Below are 21,228 nucleotides of genomic sequence, written 5' to 3' on the forward strand. Positions count from 1 at the left end.
CGACTAGAATAGTTTTGGTGCGCCAAAAAACAAAATAATGACTTGTATAGTGATGACCGATTTCAAAACACTGCTTCAGGAAGCTTCGGAGCATAATGAATCAGCGTGTCGAATCAGTGGTTCGGAGCGCCAAAGTCACGTGATTTCAGCAGTTTGGCAGTTTGACACGTGATCCGAATCATGATTCGTCACACTGATTCATTTATGCTACGAATCTTCCTGAAGCAGTGTTTTGAAATCGGCCATCACTATATAAGTCGATATTTTGTTTTTTGGCGCACCAAAAATATTCTCCTCGCTTTATAATATTAATATTGAACCACTGTACTCACATGAACTGATTTAAATATATGTTTTTAGTACATTTATGGATCTTGAGAGAGGAAATGTCATTGCTGTCTATGCAGGCCTCACTGAGCCTTCAAATTTCAACAAAAATATCTTAATTTGTGTTCTGAAGATGAACGAAGGTCTTACGGGTGTGAAACGGCATGAGGGTGAGTAATAAATGACAGAATTTTCATTTTTGGGTGAACTAACCCTTTAAGAATCAGAATCTGAATTGGCCATGAAAAAATACTAAATACATTATGCGCTATCTTTTTCTATCAATTCTTCAATAGGTAGATCTTGTCTTTCATAAAGGTCGAGGTCAGGGATCTTGGGCTTAAAAAGTTTGGTGACCACTGGTCTAAATCGACTTAACAATTGACCATTGAAACCTCACACGTAGATTCATTCGAAAAGTTAGAGGGTGAAAAATAATGTTTAAATATGGGTATAGGCTATTATACTGCTAATTTATCGAGTCAAACATAGCCTACAGTCGAAGACATTACTTGAATTCTTTGTGAAAAAATGTGTTAGGCTAACCCTTACGAAAATTAATCATGGTTTTACTACAAATAAAACTACACTAACCAGTCCATGGTATTTGTAGTAAAACTGCGGTTATACAAATGGTAATCATAAAGGATAGCCTACTATACCTTTACTATAATAAAACCATGGTTAAGCACTTGTGAAGTGATTACTCTTTCAAAAAAGAATGAGAATATATGAATTGGAATGAAGCCATGCAAAAGAAATCCTTCCTGTCTGACCTGTTTAAACAAACCCAAAGGTGATCAAAAACTACACCCTCTTACAACACTCACCAGGAAGAGACTCACTGACTTATGTCTTCTTTCTGTCACACTGACTCGCTGCTGTCACAGAAAAAGCAAAACACAATCAGCGATCAGTGAAGATCAACAAGGAAAAAAATTTCAAGGATTTAAAACATTTGTTTCATAACAGACAGATCTTTGTGATTCTTGTGGTCAATAATTTTTTAAACCTTGATTCAGAAAGTGAAAGTAAAGTTCAGATTTCTGAAGGACAAACAGTGAAAATGGCTTCACCAGCTGAATATGATTATATTTGTCCCGTGTGTCATGAAATCTTCAAGGATCCTGTCGTTTTATCTTGTAGTCACAGTTTCTGTAAAGAGTGTCTTCAACAGTTCTGGAGAACCAAGAAAACTCAGGAGTGTCCTGTTTGCAGGAGATTGTCAAGACACGAGCCTCCAGTTAGTCTTGCACTGAAAAACTTGTGTGAGTCGTTCCTGAAGGAGAGAAATGAGAGTCGTTCATCAGGATCTGAGGAGCTCTGCAGTTTACACAGTGAGAAACTCAAACTCTTCTGTCTGGAGAACAAACAGTCTGTGTGTTTAGTGTGCAGAGATTCACAACAACATGAAAATCACACATTCAGACCCATCAGTGAAGTTGTTCCATCATACAAGGTAAGACAGATTTACAGATGAGGATAAACACTTGTTTAAGTTTATAAGATCAAATTATAGAAACATCTAGTGTCTCATAGATTTTCTCTTTAAATTGCAGGAGGAGTTCAATACAGCACTGAAGTCCTTACAAGAGAAACTGAAAAACAAGAAAAGCATTAAAGGAGTGTTTGAGAAAACAGTTCAACACATAAAGGTGAGGATTGATTCTACTGACATATTTACTAGTTTGATTGGAACAGCTGAAGTGATTTATCTGACATAATTACATGTTCCTTTATTGACTAAAACACACAAACACACACACACACACACACACACTGTGATTTCAGTCTCAAGCTGAGCACACAGAGCGTCAGATTAAACAGCAGTTTGAGAAGCTTCATCAGTTTCTCAGAGATGAAGAAGAAGCTACAATCACTGCACTGAGGGAGGAAGAGGAGCAGAAGAAGCAGATGATGAAGGAGAAGCTGGAAGAGATAAACAGACATATCTCAGCTCTTTCACACACAATCAAAGACATGGAGGAGATGATGAAAGACAATGACGTCTGCTTTCTGAAGGTCTGATTTCAGATCATTGATTGATTGATTGATGATTGATTGAGTTCTTGATGATTAATGGTGTGTTTGTCCTGCAGAAGTTTCCAGTCTCAATGGAAAGGTGAGTGATCTGCTGGTGTCTCTGGTCTCTCTGCTTCTGATCCAAAGCCACTGCAGTTCTGACTCCTGAATGTTCTTCCAGAGTCCAGATCTCACAGCCGGATCCACAGATGCCTTCTGGAGCTTTGATTCATGTGTCACGTTACTTGGGCAACCTGCAGTTCAGAGTCTGGAAGAAGATGCAGGACATCATCCAAAACAGTGAGTCTAGAGAAGATCTGTGCTCTTACACACACACTGGAAGTCACACATGGGCTTTTCATGATACAAAAGCACTAGATTGTTTAAGTTTGTAGTAAATGAAAATCATACTAGTTTAGGTATATAATATTATCACTCTTTTTAGAGAATGTTTGTTATCTTCATCTACTCAAATCCAGAACAAACTCAATGTAAAAGTGAAAAGAAACTTGGTTTCATTTGTGATTGTTAAGACTGAAACAATGAAACTCAAATATAATATTGTGAAATCAAGAACTTCAATATGTATTCCAAGATCTTCAAAGAGTTTCTATTATGATGGTGTTAGAGGAACTGTTGACAGTCTCTCGAGTTCATGAAAAAAATATTATCAGAGAGGAGAAGAAAAGAATTCTTATTATTTTGTAAAAAGTTAAGAATATTTTGTATTCCAAAAATTACTTTTTTCTTATCAGTTTTTTTAAAGATTGTTCTTAATACAAAACTTCAGGAGAATCATTTTGAAAGTGATTCTAGAAGAAATGCTGCTTCATGTATCTTGATTTTTCCATGTTTCAGAAACACAATGATGAGGGTTTGTTCAGATAATGATATGTTTACCAGAAGAACCTGCTTCAGTTATTCACAACACACAGATTTATTACATCTTATATTAAAATCATTGATATTATTCATCACCAAGTCAAACACTTCAGACAGTAACAAAGTATTTAAAATAAACACACACACTGTTACAGTACAGAAGGGTCGGAGACAGATGAGTACAATGAACTGATGTTTATTGACGGTGATGTTGTTGAGTGCCCGGTAATCGATGCATGGCCGCAAGCCTCCGTCCTTTTTCGCCACAAAGAACAAACTCGAAGCAGCAGGGGAAGTAGACGGGCAGATGTAACCTTGCGCCAGAGCCTCCTTGATGTAATCTTCCATGGCCTTCTCCTCCGGGATTGACAGGGGGTAGATTTTCCCCCTGAGCACTGATTCACCCGGAAGCAGATCGATGGCACAGTCCAATGGCCGGTGTGGAGGCAGCTTGGAAGCTCTCTTTGGGCAAAAGACGTCACTGAAGGGGGCGTAACATGGTGGAATATCCACAGAACGTCTCTCAACAGGACTTTCAATGGAGGTGGCACAGACAGAGAGATATTCAGTACGTGGAGAAGATGGTACAGGAAATGCAGAGAAACAGTTCGGGAAACAGGTGTCGCCCAACTTCAGGATCTCACCGGTCTTCCAAGAGAGGACTGGGTTGTGCTGCTCCAACCATGGGTGCCCTAGGATCACGTCAGCGGTGGACTCCTCGAGAACCAGCAGATGTAATTTCTCCACATGAAGAATGCCCACTTGAAGTTGAATGGATCCGACGCTCCGACATACAGTGGGTACGGAAAGTATTCAGACCCCCTTAAATTTTTCACTCTTTGTTATATTGCAGCCATTTGCTAAAATCATTTAAGTTCTTTTTTTTCCCTCATTAATGTACACACAGCACCCCATATTGACAGAAAAACACAGAATTGTTGACATTTTTGCAGATTTATTAAAAAAGAAAAACTGAAATATCACATGGTCCTAAGTATTCAGACCCTTTGCTCAGTATTTAGTAGAAGCACCCTTTTGATCTAATACAGCCATGAGTCTTTTTGGGAAAGATGCAACAAGTTTTTCACACCTGGATTTGGGGATCCTCTGCCATTCCTCCTTGCAGATCCTCTCCAGTTCTGCAGGTTGGATGGTAAACGTTGGTGGACAGCCATTTTTAGGTCTTTCCAGAGATGCTTAATTGGGTTTAAGTCAGGGCTCTGGCTGGGCCATTCAAGAACAGTCACGGAGTTGTTGTGAAGCCACTCCTTCGTTATTTTAGCTGTGTGCTTAGGGTCATTGTCTTGTTGGAAGGTAAACCTTCAGCCCAGTCTGAGGTCCTGAGCACTCTGGAGAATATTTTCGTCCAGGATATCCCTGTACTTGGCTGCATTCATCTTTCCCTCGATTACAACCAGTCGTCCTGTCCCTGCAGCTGAAAAACACCCCCACAGCATGATGCTGCCACCACCATGCTTAACCCTCTGGAGTCTGAGGCTGATTTGGGGCTTGAAGAAGTTTTGACATGCCCTGACATTTGTGCTTTTTTCAGTTGTTCATAAACATATAAATGACAAAAGTGTCATTACACTGTATTCAGCACAAACTAGGCTACAATAATATGTGAGGAACATGTATGTACATGTTTGTATTTTTGAAGGAATAATGTTTATGCGTGGTTATTGAAAAAACAAAAAACTTAAGTCACTGAAATAAGGCCAAAAAAAGTATATTAAATCTGTGTTCACAAGACTTTTGGATATTAGAGGTTGTAGACTAGAGTTTTTGCTTCAGAATTATGTAAAAATTATGCTGCCTACAATATATTGATTTAGTTTTTGTAAGACACTTTTTGTCAAGAAACACAGTATGCGTGGAGGCGTGAATCTGCATGAATAATGGGCCATTTACACCTGAGAAGACAAAAGAATCACATAATAATGACCTGAAATGACTTGCATATTAATGAGGCCTTTCAGTCAGGTAGGCTGTGAAAAAAACCCTCTGTAATAATGTCTCAGCTCATCATAAACAGCAATACTGTGAAATATTATTACAATTTAAAATAATGGTATTCTATTATATTCTTTAAAATATAATGTATTTCTGTGATGCAAAGTGTCTGAACAATTATGTTACCTCTATGGCATTTCATATAGGTTTTTAGCTTAAAAGCATGCACATTTGGAGAAATATTGATGGATTCTTATATATTTATGTCAATTTTCTATACTGAGAAGTAATATTTATTGTCATCAATATGAGTGCTGGATACTGTGTTTTCAATTCATACTTGTAGCCGGAGGGCGCTCTCTGTGCACATTTAGTCCACAAATTATTCTAAAGAAGAAGAGGACATTTCAGGAATGGTGTTTTTAATTCATACTTGCAGCCGGAGGGCGCTCTCTGTACACCTTTAGGCCACAAATTCATATAAAGAACAAAAAGGAACTAGGAACTAACGGCATGTCTTCTAGAGATCGCTAATTTCAATGTTTCTTTAGACATAAGTGTCATTTTTTTTGTCATTAGTATTCATAAGTTACAGTTCATTTTCTGAGAACTATCAGATTGGACTTCGTTCAGAGGGAGAGGAGAGATCACGCATCATGTTAGTTTTCTTTATTTTACAAAAAGCACAACATTGTGTTTTTACTCTGAGTGTACACAAATAAAAGAAGACATTCTATAGTTTCAAATGATATATTACTTATGTCTCTATGACAAGAAATGACGGAGTATTTTAAGTCTGTTTTGCTGCAATGTGAAAAAAATCCTGCAAAACGCGCCGGCGCGTTTTCAGACCTCAGGGAGTTAACTGTTGGGACTGTATTGGACAGCTGATGAGCAGTGCCTGGTTTTCTCCACGCATACCGCTCAGAATTAAGGCCAAAAAGTTCTATCTTGGTCTCATCAGACCAGAGAATCTTATTTCTCACCATCTTAGCAAACTCCATGCGGGCTTTCAGGTGTCTTGCACTGAGGAGAGGCTTCCGTCTGGCCACTCTGCCATAAAGCCCCGACTGGTGGAGGGCTGCAGTGATGGTTGACTTTCTACAACTTTCTCCCATCTCCTGACTGCATCTCTGGAGCTCAGCCTCAGTGATCTTTGGGTTCTTCTTTACCTCTCTCACCAAGGCTCTTCTCCCCCAATAGCTCAGTTTGGCCGGACGGCCAGCTCTAGGAAGGGTTCTGGTCATCCCAAATGTCTTCCATTTAAGGATTATGGAGGCCACTGTGCTCTTAGGGACCTTAAGTGCAGCAGAATTTTTTTTTGTAACCTTGGCCAGATCTGTGCCTTGCCACAATTCTGTCTCTGAGCTCTTCAGGCAGTTCCTTTGACCTCATGATTCTCATTTGCTCTGACATGCACTGTGAGCTGTAAGGTCTTATATAGACAGGTGTGTGGCTTTCCTAATCAAGTCCAATCAGTATAATCAAACACAGCTGGACTCAAATGAAGGTGTAGAACCATCTCAAGGATGATCAGAAGAAATGGACAGCACCTGAGTTAAATATATGAGTGTCACAGCAAAGGGTCTGAATACTTAGGACCATGTGATATTTCAGTTTTTCTTTTTTAATAAATCTGCAAAAATGTCAACAATTCTGTTGATTTCTGTCAATATGAGGTGCTTTGTGAACATTAATGAGGAAAAAAAATTAACTTGATTTTAGCAAATGGCTGCAATATAACAAAGAGTAAAAAATTTAAGGGGGTCTGAATACTTTCCGTACCCACTGTACTTGTCTTCTACCGAGAAGTTTTCCAGTTATTGAGTTGACCTGGTAGGTGGACAGCGTTGCCATAGTCTTGAGCTTGAGCTGACAGCAGAGGGTGCCAGAGATGAAGTTGCCTGCTGACCCAGTGCATTGACTGGAATGGAAACATCAGCAGCAGTATGGTTTACAACAGTGGTGAGTGGTTTCATCTTATTAATAGAAGGAATGATGGCACTCACCATGGGACGAGGAGGACGAATTGGGCATGTGGAGATTACATGCCCAGGAGGACCACAATAGATGCACAGATCCTCGGTCAGCCACCTCTGTCATTCAGTGGGCGTCAGTCTTGTGGTGTCCAGTTGCATGGACTTGTGGGCTGGTTCTGGAGGGCTGACGGATTCTGGTCGGCCGAGGGAGGTGGAGAACTGTGGCTGGCTCTGGTGTTCTTTGAGACACAACTGCATACGAGTGGTGAAGCAGATGGAAAGTTGGATGAAGCGCTCAAGCCCGACGGAATCCTCGTATGCAGTGAGATGCAACTGCACTCGAGGGTCCAATCCATGACAATAGGTGGTTAACAGAGCTTGTTCGTTCCATCCGCTCGTAGCAGCAAGAGTCCTGAACTTAAGAGCATATTCATTCACAGTCATGTTGTCTTCTTTTAAATTATATAATTTCTTTTAATTGAAGAATCCCTGGCTGGTTTTCCGAAGAGTTCTTTGAAGTGGTTTACGAAACTGGAATCAGACTGGGTTTAGACAGCATTATTTTGCGACCAAATAGATTTGGCCCATTGAAGTGCTTTGCCATTTAACTGTGAAATAATGAAAGCTACCTTAGAATGATCGTTGGGAAACAAGTGCAGTTGCATCTCCAGGACGGGCGAACATTGCAGGAGAAATCCGTTGCAATCCTCCGCCGAACCAAAGAAGGCCGCCGGTTTGGCCATGGGACTGGCGTACACAGGTGGTGAAGGAGTGACGGCAGTGTTGACGGAGGTGATCGCTGGTTGAGGTGCTGGTGGATTGGTGGTGAGTGCTCGGCGCAAAGCATCAATGAGCTCCTGAAAGGGATCCGGGTAACTCATGCTGGTGTCTGACAGTGTTGGTCCAGTCTTCTGTTATAGTACAGAAGGGTCGGAGACAGATGAGTACAATGAACTGATGTTTATTGACACACAGCAGAGTAGACAGTAGTGCAGGTGAGTATATTGATAATCTTGTAGGTGAATGTAGAGTGATAGATGAGTGGTACTGTCCTTTGTGTTGTAGTGGTGAAGATCCTGGGCGATGGTGGAGAGATGAAGCAACGTAGACGACAGACAGCTCACACAGACTGGAGACACAGGAGTAGACTTGAAAACGCTGGAGACAGGTAAGTAGATCGACTGGAGTCCTTGAGGTAAGCATGAAGGTAAGTCTAGATGCGAACGAGACCGGACAGTGACTGGATGTGTGTGAGTGTCTTTTATGTGGTGACTGATTGGCGTGCTGTTTGAGTGCAGGTGCGTGTGAACAGTTTTCTGGTGAGGGAGTGCGCTGTGATTGGACGGAGCTAGAGCCTGGCGTGTCTGTGACACGCACACATTAAGACTCAGTTTAATGTAGATGATCAGATGAAGATGAACAGAATCTTTACAGGTACAGTTTTTCATCTCAACAGCTCTGATTGTTTGATTATTATTTAAACTTTTCCAGAATATCAGTTTCTCTTTATGAGACACAAATGTTTGAATCACACATTTAATGTTTGTATCTGATGCCATTAAACACTGATAATAAAAATGAGTGTGTGACTAAAAACACTGACAGTGATCAGAGGAAAATGTCTGATGTGTTTGATATTCAGTGTCATAATTCATAATAATCTGTGTACGGTTCACTCTTGATCATTATATGAACAATCAGAATAAAAGCAGCTTTTGATTGTGTCTCATCAGCTCCTGTGATCTGGATCCAAACACTGCAAATTCACATCTAGTGCTGTCTCATGATCTGACCAGTGTAAGATGGAGAGAGAACAAACAACCTCTTCCTGATAATCCAGAGAGATTTGACTGTTATCTCTGTGTTCTGGGTTCAGAGGGTTTTAACTCAGGAACACACTGCTGGGATGTGGAGGTTAAAGAGAGTCGATTCTGGAGACTTGGAGTAACTACAGCATCAAACCAGAGGAAGGGATGTGATTTCTGTAACACTGATGTCTGGAGTGTGTGGTATAAGTCATCTATCCTTATCCCAGTATTCCAGCCCCACACTTGTTTTTGTGTTAAACAGGATCTTGATCGTGTGAGAGTGTATCTGGACTATGACAGAGGAACAGTGTCATTCTCTGATCCTGTAACTAACAAACATCTAAACACATTCACAACCACCTTCACTGACACACTCTTTCCATTATTCAGTTGTGGTTTTTCTTCCTCTTTGAGGGTCTTACCGGTCAATAGTCAATAATTGTTACTCCTGTAGGTCTGGATCAACCTGTTTTCATCTTTTACACTCATCATGTTTCCAATATTTGTATTTATGTGTAAAACTTCTCAGAAATGCTCTAAAGGAATAGTTTACCCAAAAAGGAAACCAATAAAAAATATCACTTAGCTCCTATGATCATATGAGGAAGAACACATGGGAAGCAACATATTGTAATGCATAATTGAATGCACATATTTTAAAAACTTCCACATCTGAATTCTCAGTTGCATATAGATATCTTGATTTGAGGTTAAACAAAGAAATACAAGTTTTCCATTCGCCCTTTGGCTTTTCCATATGAAGCCCCATCAGTCTGAGACAGAAACAGAATAAACAAACAAACAAGCAAACAAACAAACAAAGGCATTTAGAAACTAACAGATTAGTTATTCTCAACAGGTGGATCACAAGTCTGTCCTGATGGGTCACAGACAGCAATGTAATGACTGAGACAAATCAGACACAATTATTTGTTAGTTAACCAATAGTTTTAAGCTCACTCTGGGGTCTGTCCCCATCCCCGAGAAGTTCTCAGTTACAAGTTTTATGGAGAGCAGAGAAGAGACACAAAAATGCATTATAACCATGATAACCTGCATTATCCACACATAACACAGACTCTCTTGCATTAATGTATAGACAGACTGTTCTATAAATGAACATGCACAATCCCAGGAAATGAAATATTATCCATTATTACCATTGCTGTATTACAATCAATGTATTCACGTATGTATGTGTATGTTTTATGATACATTTAAGGTAACTTCAATCATGCCATGTTTAGTGTCTATGGGTTCGTATCGAAAAGATTTAAATGCTTGTGTATGCGGTATGTCCATACCTGTGTAACACATCAGTATTACAAGAATCTTTAATAGTTCTTATTCAAAAACTCAGCTTGTTAATCTTTCTTGGTCATTTAAATACCCCAAAGTGATCAGAAACTACACCCTCTTACAACACTCACCAGGAAGAGACTGACTTATTTTTCTTTTCTGTCACATTGACTCACTTCTCTCATGGAAAAACAGAATCAGCGATCAATGAAGATTTAAAGGATTTTTGTTTCATAACAGACAGGAGATCTTTGTGATTCTCCTGGTTACTAATTTTTGAAACCTTTATTTTTATACCTTGATTCAGAAAGTGAAAGTAAAATTGTGATTGCTGGAGCTTAAACAGTGAAAATGGCTTCACTATCCGAAGAAGATTTTTCTTGTCCCGTGTGTCATAAAATCTTCAAGAATCCTGTTCTTCTGTCATGTAGTCACAGTTTCTGTAAAGAGTGTCTTCAAAAGTTCTGGAGAACCAAGAAAACTCAGGAGTGTCCTGTCTGCAGGAGAAGATCCTCAAAACCTGATCCTCCACTTAATCTTGCATTGAAAAACTTGTGTGAATCTTTCCTGAAGGAGAGAAATGAGAGTCATTCATCAGGATCTGAGGAGATCTGCAGTTTACACAGTGAGAAACTCAAACTCTTCTGTCTGGAGGACAAACAGCCTGCGTGTGTCATGTGCTTTACTTCACAGACACACATCAATCACACATTCAGACCCATCAGTGAAGTTGTTCCGTCATAAAAGGTAAGACTGATTTACAGATGAGGATAAACACTTAATTAAGCTTATGTATTACATATAAGATCATATTACAGAAATATCTGTTATCTTATAGTTTTTCTCTTTAAATTGCAGTAAGAGCTCAATACAGCACTGAAGTCCTTAAGAGAAACTGAAACACAATGAAAACATTAAAGGAGAGTTTGAGAAAACAGTTCAACACATCAAGGTGAGGATTGATACTTTTGACATATTTACAAGTTTGATTAGAACAGCTGAAGTGATTTATCTGACATAATTTATGTTCCTTTACTGAGACACACACTGTGATTTCAGTCTCAAGCTGAGCACACAGAGCGTCAGATTAAACAGCAGTTTGAGAAGCTTCATCAGTTTCTCAGAGATGAAGAAGAAGCTACAATCACTGCACTGAGGGAGGAAGAGGAGCAGAAGAAACAGATGATGAAGGAGAAGCTGGAGAAGATGAACAGACACATCTCAGCTCTTTCACACACAATCAAAGACATGGAGGAGATGAAGAAAGACAATGACGTCTGCTTTCTGAAGGTCTGATTTCACATCATTGATTGATTGATGATTGATTGAGTTCTTGATGATAAATGGTGTGTTTGTCCTGCAGAAGTTTCCAGTCTCAATGGAAAGGTGAGTGATCTGCTGGTGTCTCTGGTCTCTCTGCTTCTGATCCAAAGCCACTGCAGTTCTGACTCCTGAATGTTCTTCCAGAGTCCAGATCTCACAGCCGGATCCACAGATGCCTTCTGGAGCTTTGATTCATGTGTCACGTTACTTGGTTAAAACAACCATATTTAATGCAGTTTTAGTTGAATTTTTACCCTGCACAATCTTCAATCACATTCACACAGCACACTACTTGGGTTATTGAAGCCACACCCCCTGCGTACACCGTGCATTCCTCCAGTCCATAACATGCACATTTGATCAAAAATACAGAAAAAACAGTAATATTGTAAAACATAACTACAATTTAATATAATGTTTTTCTATTTTGATATACATTAAAATATAATTTATTCCTTTGATCAAAGCTGAATTTTCAGCATCATTACTCCAGTTTTTAGTGTCACATGATCCTTCAGAAATCATTCTAACATGCTGATTTGATACTCCATTATCAATGTTGGAAACAGTTGTGCTGCTTAATATTTTTTATAACCTGTGATACTTTTTCAGGATTCTTTGATGAATAAAAATTTAAAGAACAACATTTATTTAAAATAGAAATCTCTTGTAACAATATACACTACTATTCAAAGTTTGGGGATCAGTAATTTTTTTCTTTCTTTTTTCGAAAGAAATGAATATTTTTATTCAGCACGGATGTATTAAATTGATAAAAAGTGATATTAAAGTGATATTGTTAGAAAAGATTTTTATTTTGAATAAATTATATTCTTTTTTAACTTTTTATTAATCAGTGAAACCTGAAAAGAGTATCACAGGTTATAAAAAATATTCAGCAGCACAACTGTTTCCAACAATGATAATAACTGAGTATCAAATCAGCATATTAGAATGATTTCTGAAGGATCATGTGACACTGAAATAAATATCTGAAAAAAATATATATATGTTTTTATATGATACATTTTATATAAATATTATACATTTATATACATTTTCCAAAATTTCCAATTAATTCCCATAAATTCTCATAAATTCACATAAATTCCTGTTATTATATATAATATAATGAATATTATAAAATCTTTTTTGAGAATGTTTCTGTTTTCTTCATCTACTCAAATCCAGAACAAGCTCAACAGTGTAAAAGTGAAAAGATACTTGAGGCTTCATTTGTGATTCTTCAGACTGAAACACTGAAGCTCAAATATAATATTGTGAAATCAAGAACTTCAATATGTATTTCAAGATCCTCAAAGATTTTCCATTATGATGGTGTTGCTAGAGGAACTATTGACAGTCTCTAGAGTTCATGAAGAAAATTATTAATTTTATAATCTCATCAGAGAGGAGAAGTAAAAAAAACTTATTTTGTAAAAAGTTATTTTGTAAGTTTTCCAATTTTCCAAGAATTGCTTGTTTTCTTATCAGTTTTTTTTAAAGATTGTTCTTAAGACAAAACTTAAGAAGAATCATTTTGAAAGGGTTTCTAGAAGAAGTGCTGCTTCATGTATCTTGATTTTTCCATGTTTCAGAAACTCAATGATGAGGGTTTGTTCAGATAATGATGTTTACCAGAAGAACCTGCTTCAGTTACTCACAACACACTGATTTATTACATCTTATAATATTAACATGATTTATTACTGAGTCAAACACATCAGACAGTAACAAAGTATTTAAATCAAATACACACACATTAAGGTTCAGTTTAATGAAGATGATCAGATGAAGATGAACAGATTTTTATACAGGTACAGTTTTTCATCTCAACAGCTCTGATTGATTTATTGTGATTTTAACTTTTCCAGAATATCAGTTTCTCTTGATGAGACACAAATGTTTGAATCATTTAATGTTTGTTTCTGATGCCATTAAACACTGATAATAAAAATGAGTGTGTGACTAAAAACACTGACAGTGATCAGAGGAAAATGTCTGATGTGTTTGATCAACAGTGTCATAATTCATAATAATCTGTGTACGGTTCACTCTTGATCATTATATGAACATCAGAATAAAATCAGCTGTTGATTGTGTCTCATCAGCTCCTGTGATTCTGGATCCAAACACGACTCATCCATCTCTCATCCTGTCTGATGATCTGACCAGTGTGAGAGACAGCTGGAAGAGTCAACCTCTTCCTGATAATCCTGAGAGATTTGACTATTATGATTGTGTTCTGGGTTCAGAGGGTTTTAACTCAGGAACACACTGCTGGGATGTGGAGGTTAAAGAGAGATACTGGAGTCTTGGAGTAACTACAGCATCAAACCAGAGGAAGGGAGAGGATTTCTGTAACACTGATGTCTGGAGTGTGCAGTATGAGTCATCTCACCTTACCTCACTAGTCCTGCCCCGCACTGGTTTTTGTGTTTAACTTTGTAAATTAAAACAAATTCTTAAGTTGATTACTCAAAAAAATGCTCCAAATACTTGAACAGTAGCCACGCAACCAATTAATCTGATCTATTTCAGTTAACATAAACAACATATGCAAAATGTAACTTGTTTTCCATATAAATTTAATGAACAAGATCGTACTTGTACTTGTAACCACTCCTTGAAGGATTAGTCCACTTTTAAACACAAATTATCGCCTTGCACATGCTTCTGCTTTCCGCATTCTTCAAAAAGTTTACGCTGTATGTCCTACGCCTTTCCTATTCTACTTACAGAACGAACGCAGCGCCAGTTCCTTTTTTTTCTATAAGTTGAATAGGGAAGGCGTAGGACATACAGCGTAAGCGTTTTGAAGAATACGGAAAGCGGAAGTATGTGCAAGGTGATCACTTGTGTTTATAAAGCATATACAATTGTATTTTTTATTTTTTTTCGAACATGACAGATCGTTTCTCTAGATAAGACCCTTATTCCTCGTCTGGTATCGTTTAAAGCCCTTTGAAGCTGCCCTGAAACTGTAATTTTGACCTTCAACTGTTTGGAGGCCATTGAAGTCCACTATAAGGAGAATAATCCTGGAATGTTTTCATCAAAAACCTTAATTTCTTTTCGACTGAAGAAAGAAAGACATGAACATCTTGGATGACATGGGGGTGAGTAAATTATCAGGAAAATTTTATTTGAAAGTGGACTAATTCTTTAAGCCCGAGCTGGCCCGCTATGGACAAGGTATTCGGTGGGCCAAAAAATCCTGACCGTTGGCGGTGAGGAAGACCAGACAAGCCCAGAAAGTGGCAGTAGAAACACGACTGGCCGTGGCACACACTTGCATGCCTACTTTAGCCCCGACAGTGGAAACGCGGCTATTGACATATTTTCCTTGAAGTTTGCAAAGACAGTCGATATCAATCGCCTTTGCATTCTATCTGCAAAAAACTGAATACTGGAAGAGTGGAGATCTGCAATGTAACCTTTCACTATATGTACTTGCAATCAAAATATATTCATCACTTTTTTATTGTGTTAATTGTTGTGTAAAAACATCACTTAACTCCTGTGATCATATGAGGAAGAAGACATGGGAAGCAATATATAGAGGATGAATATATTATATATGTTTTAATGCACATACACTGTGTGCAGAATTATTAGGCAAGCTGATTTTCTGATCATATTTTTTTTCCAAGCACATTTTACCAATTCCAATCCACATCAATCTTAATAACTACTATTAATATTGTTTTTAATCATTTATAAGTGATATATAATTGTTCATGAAGGCTGGAAATGAAAATGCCTTATATTCAGGTGTGCAGAATTATTAGGCAGGTTTGCTTTTACAGGCAAAATGAGCCAAAAAAAGAGATTTAACTCAGACTGAAAAGTCAAAAATTATTAAATACTCACGAGAAGGACGCAATACTAATGCAATACTAGAAATGTCAAAGTTAAAGCATGACCAATGGACAGCAAAATGCTCATGGGGTCAGCGGGGTCATACAAAATCAGGTGGAAAAGAAAAGACACATGTTAACTGCAAAAGATTGAAGAATTAAGGTGAAGAATTAAGTGTGAAACCATCAGGAACCATTTAGTCTCCAGCGCCACCATTTTCCAGAACTGCAACCTACCTGGAGTCTCCAGAAGTGCAAGGTGTCAGGATCTCAGAGACTTAGGTTAGCTAAAGAATCCTAAAAAATGACCCGCTCTTAATAATAATCACAAGCTGAAATGTTGTGAAATACATGAAGACTGGGTTTTTATAGGCTTTATAGACAGACAGCTTGAGAGTGACTCTTGAAGGACCAGCACCACATCCTCTTGTACCACTGTTTGAAGAATTTATCCAGAATCTGGCAGTAAGGTGTGGGAGTTTACTTTTAGTCCCTCTCTTATCCTGAAATGTCCGTCTTGCAGAGATGGACTAAAAATGATCTTCCAAAACTTACTGCCAGATTCTGGAAGATAAATTCTTCAAAGAGTGGTAAAAGAGGATGTGGTGCTGGTCCTTCAGGAGTCACTCTCAATCTGTCTGTCTATAAGGCCTATAAAAACCCAGTCTTCATGTATTTTATAACACTTCAGCTTGTGATTTAATTATTGTTAATTGTGTCTTTAAAATGATGAAGTGTGTGAAATAAAAATTTCTGAAGGATTCTGAAGGATTCTTATTAAGAGCGGGTCATTTTTTAGGATTCTTTAGCTAACCTAACTAAGTCTCTGAGACACCTTGCACTTCTGGAGACTCCAGGTAGGTTGCAGTTCTGGAAAATGGTGGCGCTGGAGACTAAAAGGTTCCTGATGGTTTCACACTTAACTCTTCACCTTAATTCTTAACTCTTTTGCAGTTAACATGTGTCTTTTCTTTTCCACCTGTTTTTGTATGACCCCGCTGACCCAATGAGCATTTTGCTGTCCATTGGTCATGCTTTAACTTTGCAATTTCTAGTATTGCATTAGTATTGCGTCCTTCTCGTGAGTATTTAATCATTTTTGACTTTTCAGTCTAAGTTAAATCTCTTTTTTGGCTCATTTTGCCTGTAAAAGCAAACCTGCCTAATAATTCTGCACACCTGAATATAAGGCATTTTTCATTTCCAGCCTTCATGAACAATTAAATATCACTTATAAATGATTAAAAACATTATTAATAGTAGTTATTAAGATTGATGTGGATTGAAATTGGTAAAATGTGTTTGGAAAAAAAATATGATCAGAAAGTTAGCTTGCCTAATAATTCTGCACACAGTGTAGATTAATTAAACTTCCACATCTGAATTCTTAGTTGCATCTGGATATCTTGATTTGAGGTTAAACAAAGAAATACGAGTTTTCCATGCGCCCTTTGGCTTTTTCCATGCGCCCCATCAGTCTGAAAGAGAAACGGAATAAACAAACAAACAAAGGCATTTAGAAACTAACAGATAAGTGATTCTCAACTGGTGGATCACAAGTCTGTCCTGATGAGTCACAGACAGCAGTAAAACATACTAAACATGATTTATAAAATGCAACTGACCAGGAGACATAAATAAATAGGCTTATGCCTCTGGTTTCACAGAAAAAGCTTAATCTAGTCCTAGACTAAAATGCATGTTTGAGCTGTTTTAACTGAAAGCAACTTGCACTGACATATCTTAAAATATGTCAGAGCCATGGGTTTGTTTCAAGATGGTCATCAGTAATATATTTTTTCCTAGGGTATGGTTATAAAAGCTACTTAAATACCCTAATTGAACTAAGGTCTAATCCTGGTTTAGCCTAAGCCCTGTCTGTGAAACCGGGCCATAAAGTTATTGGTGAATTGTTATCTGCAGACACAGAAACCACTGAAATGTTCACATTCAGACTGTCATGTTAATTATTTTGTATATATTGTTGGATAGTTACAATGCATTGGATTTTAAGGGGATTTTTGTTGACTTATTTGCTTGGCTCATAAAAATGTTAAAGGTGCCATTGAACGTTTTTTAACAAGATGTAATATAAGTCTTAGGTGTCCCCTGAATGTGTCTGTGAAGTTTCAGCTCAAAATACCCCATAAATTTTTTTAAATAAATTTTTTTAGCTGCCTATTTTGGGGCATCATTAACTATGCACCGATTCAGGGGCTGCTGGCCCTTTAAATCTCATGCTCCCTGCCCATCGAGCTCACGACTCTATAATACAGTGCATTTACAAAGTTCACACAGCTAATATAACCCTCAAATGGATCTTTACAAGATGTTCATCATGTATGCTGCATGCATGCTTCGGGTCATGTGAGTATGGTATTTATTTGGATGTTTACATTTGGATTCTGAATGAGTTTGATGGTGCTCCGTGGCTAAAGCTAACATTATAAATCTCTCCAACAGTGTGTAAAGAATGAAGATGTGTTTATGAATTATACAGACTTCAAGTGTTAAAAAAAAAAAATAGTGACGGTTCTTGTCTCCATGAATACAGTAAGAAACGATGGTAACTTTAACCAACAGTAGCATACATTAGCAACATGCTAACGAAACATTTAGAAAGACAATTTACAAATATCACTAAAAATATCATGTTATCATGGATCATGTCAGTTATTATTGCTCCATCTGCCATTTTTTGCTATTGTCCTTGCTTGCTAACCTAGTTTGATGATTCAGCTGTGCACAGATCCAGACGTTAATACTGGCTGCCCTTGTGTAATGCTTTGATCATGAGCTGGCATATGCAAATATTGGGGGCGTACACCCTGACTGTTACGTAACAGTCTGTGTTATGTTGAGATTCGCCTGTTCTTTGGAGGTCTTTTAAACTATGAGATTTATATAAGAAGGAGGAAACAATGGAGTTTGAGACTCACTGTATGTAATTTCCATGTACTGAACTCTTGTTATTTAACTATGCCGAGGTAAATTCAATTTTTGAATCTAGGACACCTTTAACACTGGGGAATTTACTGTGTGACATCCTAGTTTGGGGTGAGACAACAGAAGAGCATGATCACAGACTCATCAAACTACTGGAAAGAATAAGAAAACAAAGCAATCGATCACAGCGTGCTAACGTTTTAGGACAGGTCGATGGTATATAAATCGTGGCCGAACGTTAGCGTTTGTCAATCAAGCCAAACCATCCATTTAGAAGCCGAGAAATTTGAAACTTTAAGGTAAGGAGGCTGATCTCTCAGGTTGACGCGCGAGGATTTGTAGTTTATGGACTGTTTTGTTTTCGGTAATTACATCTAGAAAGTTAAAAGCATTGGTGGCATCTATAAAAGAGATATCTAAAAGCGAAGCGAAAATTATTGCCTCGACCGGTGACACAGTGTGGAGGACGCACGAGAGGAGACCTGCGCATTTAATTGGTGTGTATATTGTAATACTGCATTTACAAAGCTTATCAGTGGCATGCACTTTGATCGCGAAAGTGAAAGAGCCCTTGCATCGCGGTGCCCCCGCGTTCCCATTTCTCTCGATGTGAACCGTGAGCTACAGTCCATTACAATTTAGGGCCCTGGTATACTTCATTTCCCGCATTCGCTCAGTCTGGCGAGCGAGCCTTTCAAAGAAACTCCTTTGCCCATGAGCGTGGAAAATGCGTTCGGTATGCACACGTGCACCGTCCGTGGTCATAACAATAACAATAACAATCTCAACCAACAACGAAGAAATAAGTTTCAAATAAGGACTCAAGCAGGACAAAAAATGCTGATGAAAATTCATGAATCACACTTTGGAGTTGTAAAATGCAAAGAAAGAGCCAGGGATGTTCTGTATTGGCTGAACATGTCAACTGAAATTGAAGAGTTTGTCTCCAAATGTCCAGTGTTCAGCACACACAAGAACAGTTATCCAAAAGAACCATTGATATCACTTCCAATATCAGGAAGACCTTGGTCAAAAATTGGCACAGATCTATTCATTACAATGGTTCAGATCATTTACCTCTGTGCTGTAGGCTATGCATCTGTTTTCATTTATACTTATGCGTCGTTGTCTGTGTCGACGTGCATGCAGACCACTAGTGGACAGTGTCCCCGGTAATGTTGAGTATCAAGGCAAAAGCCGAAGAAGAAGCAGCTTGTCATGTACGTTGTCAGAGAAGCTTGCAAATAGAAACGGCAGAGAAGTGAAAAATAGATAATGACTTTTGTTGCAGTTTGACTGCATGTGTCCCCTGAAACAGAGCGTTTATCATTCCTATGGAAGTTTAAAGCGCTCGCTCTTCTCCTATTGCTCCGTGCCTGTTTTTTGACCCGTGGGAGGGGTTCCAGCAGACCAATCACAGTGCTTGTGGTCTGCGTAGAATTGGCGCTTTGTTACATTTTTGAAGAGGTGCACCTCAGGCTACGTCGTAGGCTATGCGTGGTGCAAACAGCCTTCGCCGTAGCTACGCCGTACACTCAACACAGAAGTATAAATCAGCCTTTAGTGTTGCCCAAAAGCAACATACAGATCCAAGACAAACTGAAACAAAGACAAGACAATCAAAAAGCTTACTTTGCAGACAAACGAGACTGCTTTCAGATGTTCACATAGGAGAAAGATTGAGAGTGCAGCGAGGAGATATCTGACAACCTTGCAGTAATCTTAAAAAGACGTGAGCAACCAAGATCCTTCATACAATCTCCAGATGGAAAAACATACAGGAGGAACAGAAAATATCTTCTCAAGACTGGAGAGTAAAGTTTCACAACAGCAACGGACAACACAGCCATTGACACTAATGGTGATATGGACTCACATGATCACTGACACTCAATCATCTTGACAAGGACACACAAAACACTGAATTACCCTAGTCTCAGCCACATGGATACATTACCAGGTCTGGTAGACAAGTGAAAATGCCTTCAAGATACAAGGACTGAACAGTGGTATTGTTACATGTGCCCTGGGTCCATGTTCTGTTGTCGTCATATGGACTCCTACCATTCCCCATCTAGGAACCAATCACACACTCACACCTGTTTCCCATCAGTGACTCTTTATAAGCTTCACTCAGATGCACACATTTCTGAGTGTTGTTTAGCCATTGGCTTGCATTCCGTTTGTTCCTTGCCTTGCCTTGTCATGAGTCGGCTTTGATTTCCTCCTTGTTTTTTTGTTCCTCTATCATTATTGCCACTTTGGCTCAGCTGTTTGTCGTTGCAATCAGCGCTTGCGCTGATCAGTTTCTCACCTGTTTCTTCTCTACTCTGATTTTCTTTGCTATTTCTCCCTGCCTCTTTGCCAGATGATTATTATCCGTGTTGTGGCGTGTATCTCAGCTCTACTTGCAAACCAGTTATCTTTGATGTTTATTGTGTGTTCGTCTCAGTCTCAGTCTCAGTCTCAGTAGCAGTCCAGATACCAGACTTATTGATCCCCTGTGTTCTTCAAGCCTGGTTTCTGCCCAGTCTTCCAGCAGTCAGGAATTGAGCGGATCATCTACCACCTGCGGTTCTTCCAGGTCCGGGACTGAGCTACTGAGTTTCTGTGAGCCATCCGCCAGAACTGTGTTTCCTTTATTTTGTTTCTATCTGTTATCCAACTGCGAGCACCCAAGAAGTCAGTGCTCGACAGTCTTTTGAACTTTAAATAAATCCTATCTGAATCGCCTCTTCATCAATCGGATCTCCAACGCTGTTGTCCTGCTCACATCCGTTACAGAATACTCAGCCATACCAAAATCCAGCGGCTTTTATGAGCGTTTCC

General features: G+C 38.6%; 1 protein-coding gene across 1 annotated transcript; it reads left to right on the forward strand.

The window, feature by feature from the left end:
- The first annotated feature begins 1,199 nt into the window (after positions 1-1,199).
- Positions 1,200-10,958, forward strand: LOC125270451 (nuclear factor 7, ovary-like). Its single transcript, XM_048194076.1, has 6 exons — positions 1,200-1,786; positions 1,887-1,982; positions 2,119-2,349; positions 2,427-2,449; positions 2,531-2,653; positions 8,897-10,958. The coding sequence occupies exons 1-6, from the start codon at positions 1,394-1,396 to the stop codon at positions 9,408-9,410; spliced, it is 1,380 nt and encodes a 459-aa protein (XP_048050033.1). The 5' UTR covers positions 1,200-1,393; the 3' UTR covers positions 9,411-10,958.
- The last annotated feature ends 10,270 nt before the right edge of the window (positions 10,959-21,228 follow it).

Source organism: Megalobrama amblycephala, linkage group LG1 (genome assembly GCF_018812025.1).
Source record: "Megalobrama amblycephala isolate DHTTF-2021 linkage group LG1, ASM1881202v1, whole genome shotgun sequence".
In the NCBI taxonomy this organism is placed as follows: domain Eukaryota; kingdom Metazoa; phylum Chordata; class Actinopteri; order Cypriniformes; family Xenocyprididae; genus Megalobrama; species Megalobrama amblycephala.

Bases quoted from the DNA above. Each gene is read 5' to 3' on its own strand.
- LOC125270451 (XM_048194076.1), top strand. From the start codon at position 1,394: ATGGCTTCACCAGCTGAATATGATTATATTTGTCCCGTGTGTCATGAA. The intron at 1,787-1,886 runs GTAAGACAGATT...TTTAAATTGCAG, and splicing joins AAGTTGTTCCATCATACAAG to GAGGAGTTCAATACAGCACT. The intron at 1,983-2,118 runs GTGAGGATTGAT...CTGTGATTTCAG, and splicing joins AAACAGTTCAACACATAAAG to TCTCAAGCTGAGCACACAGA.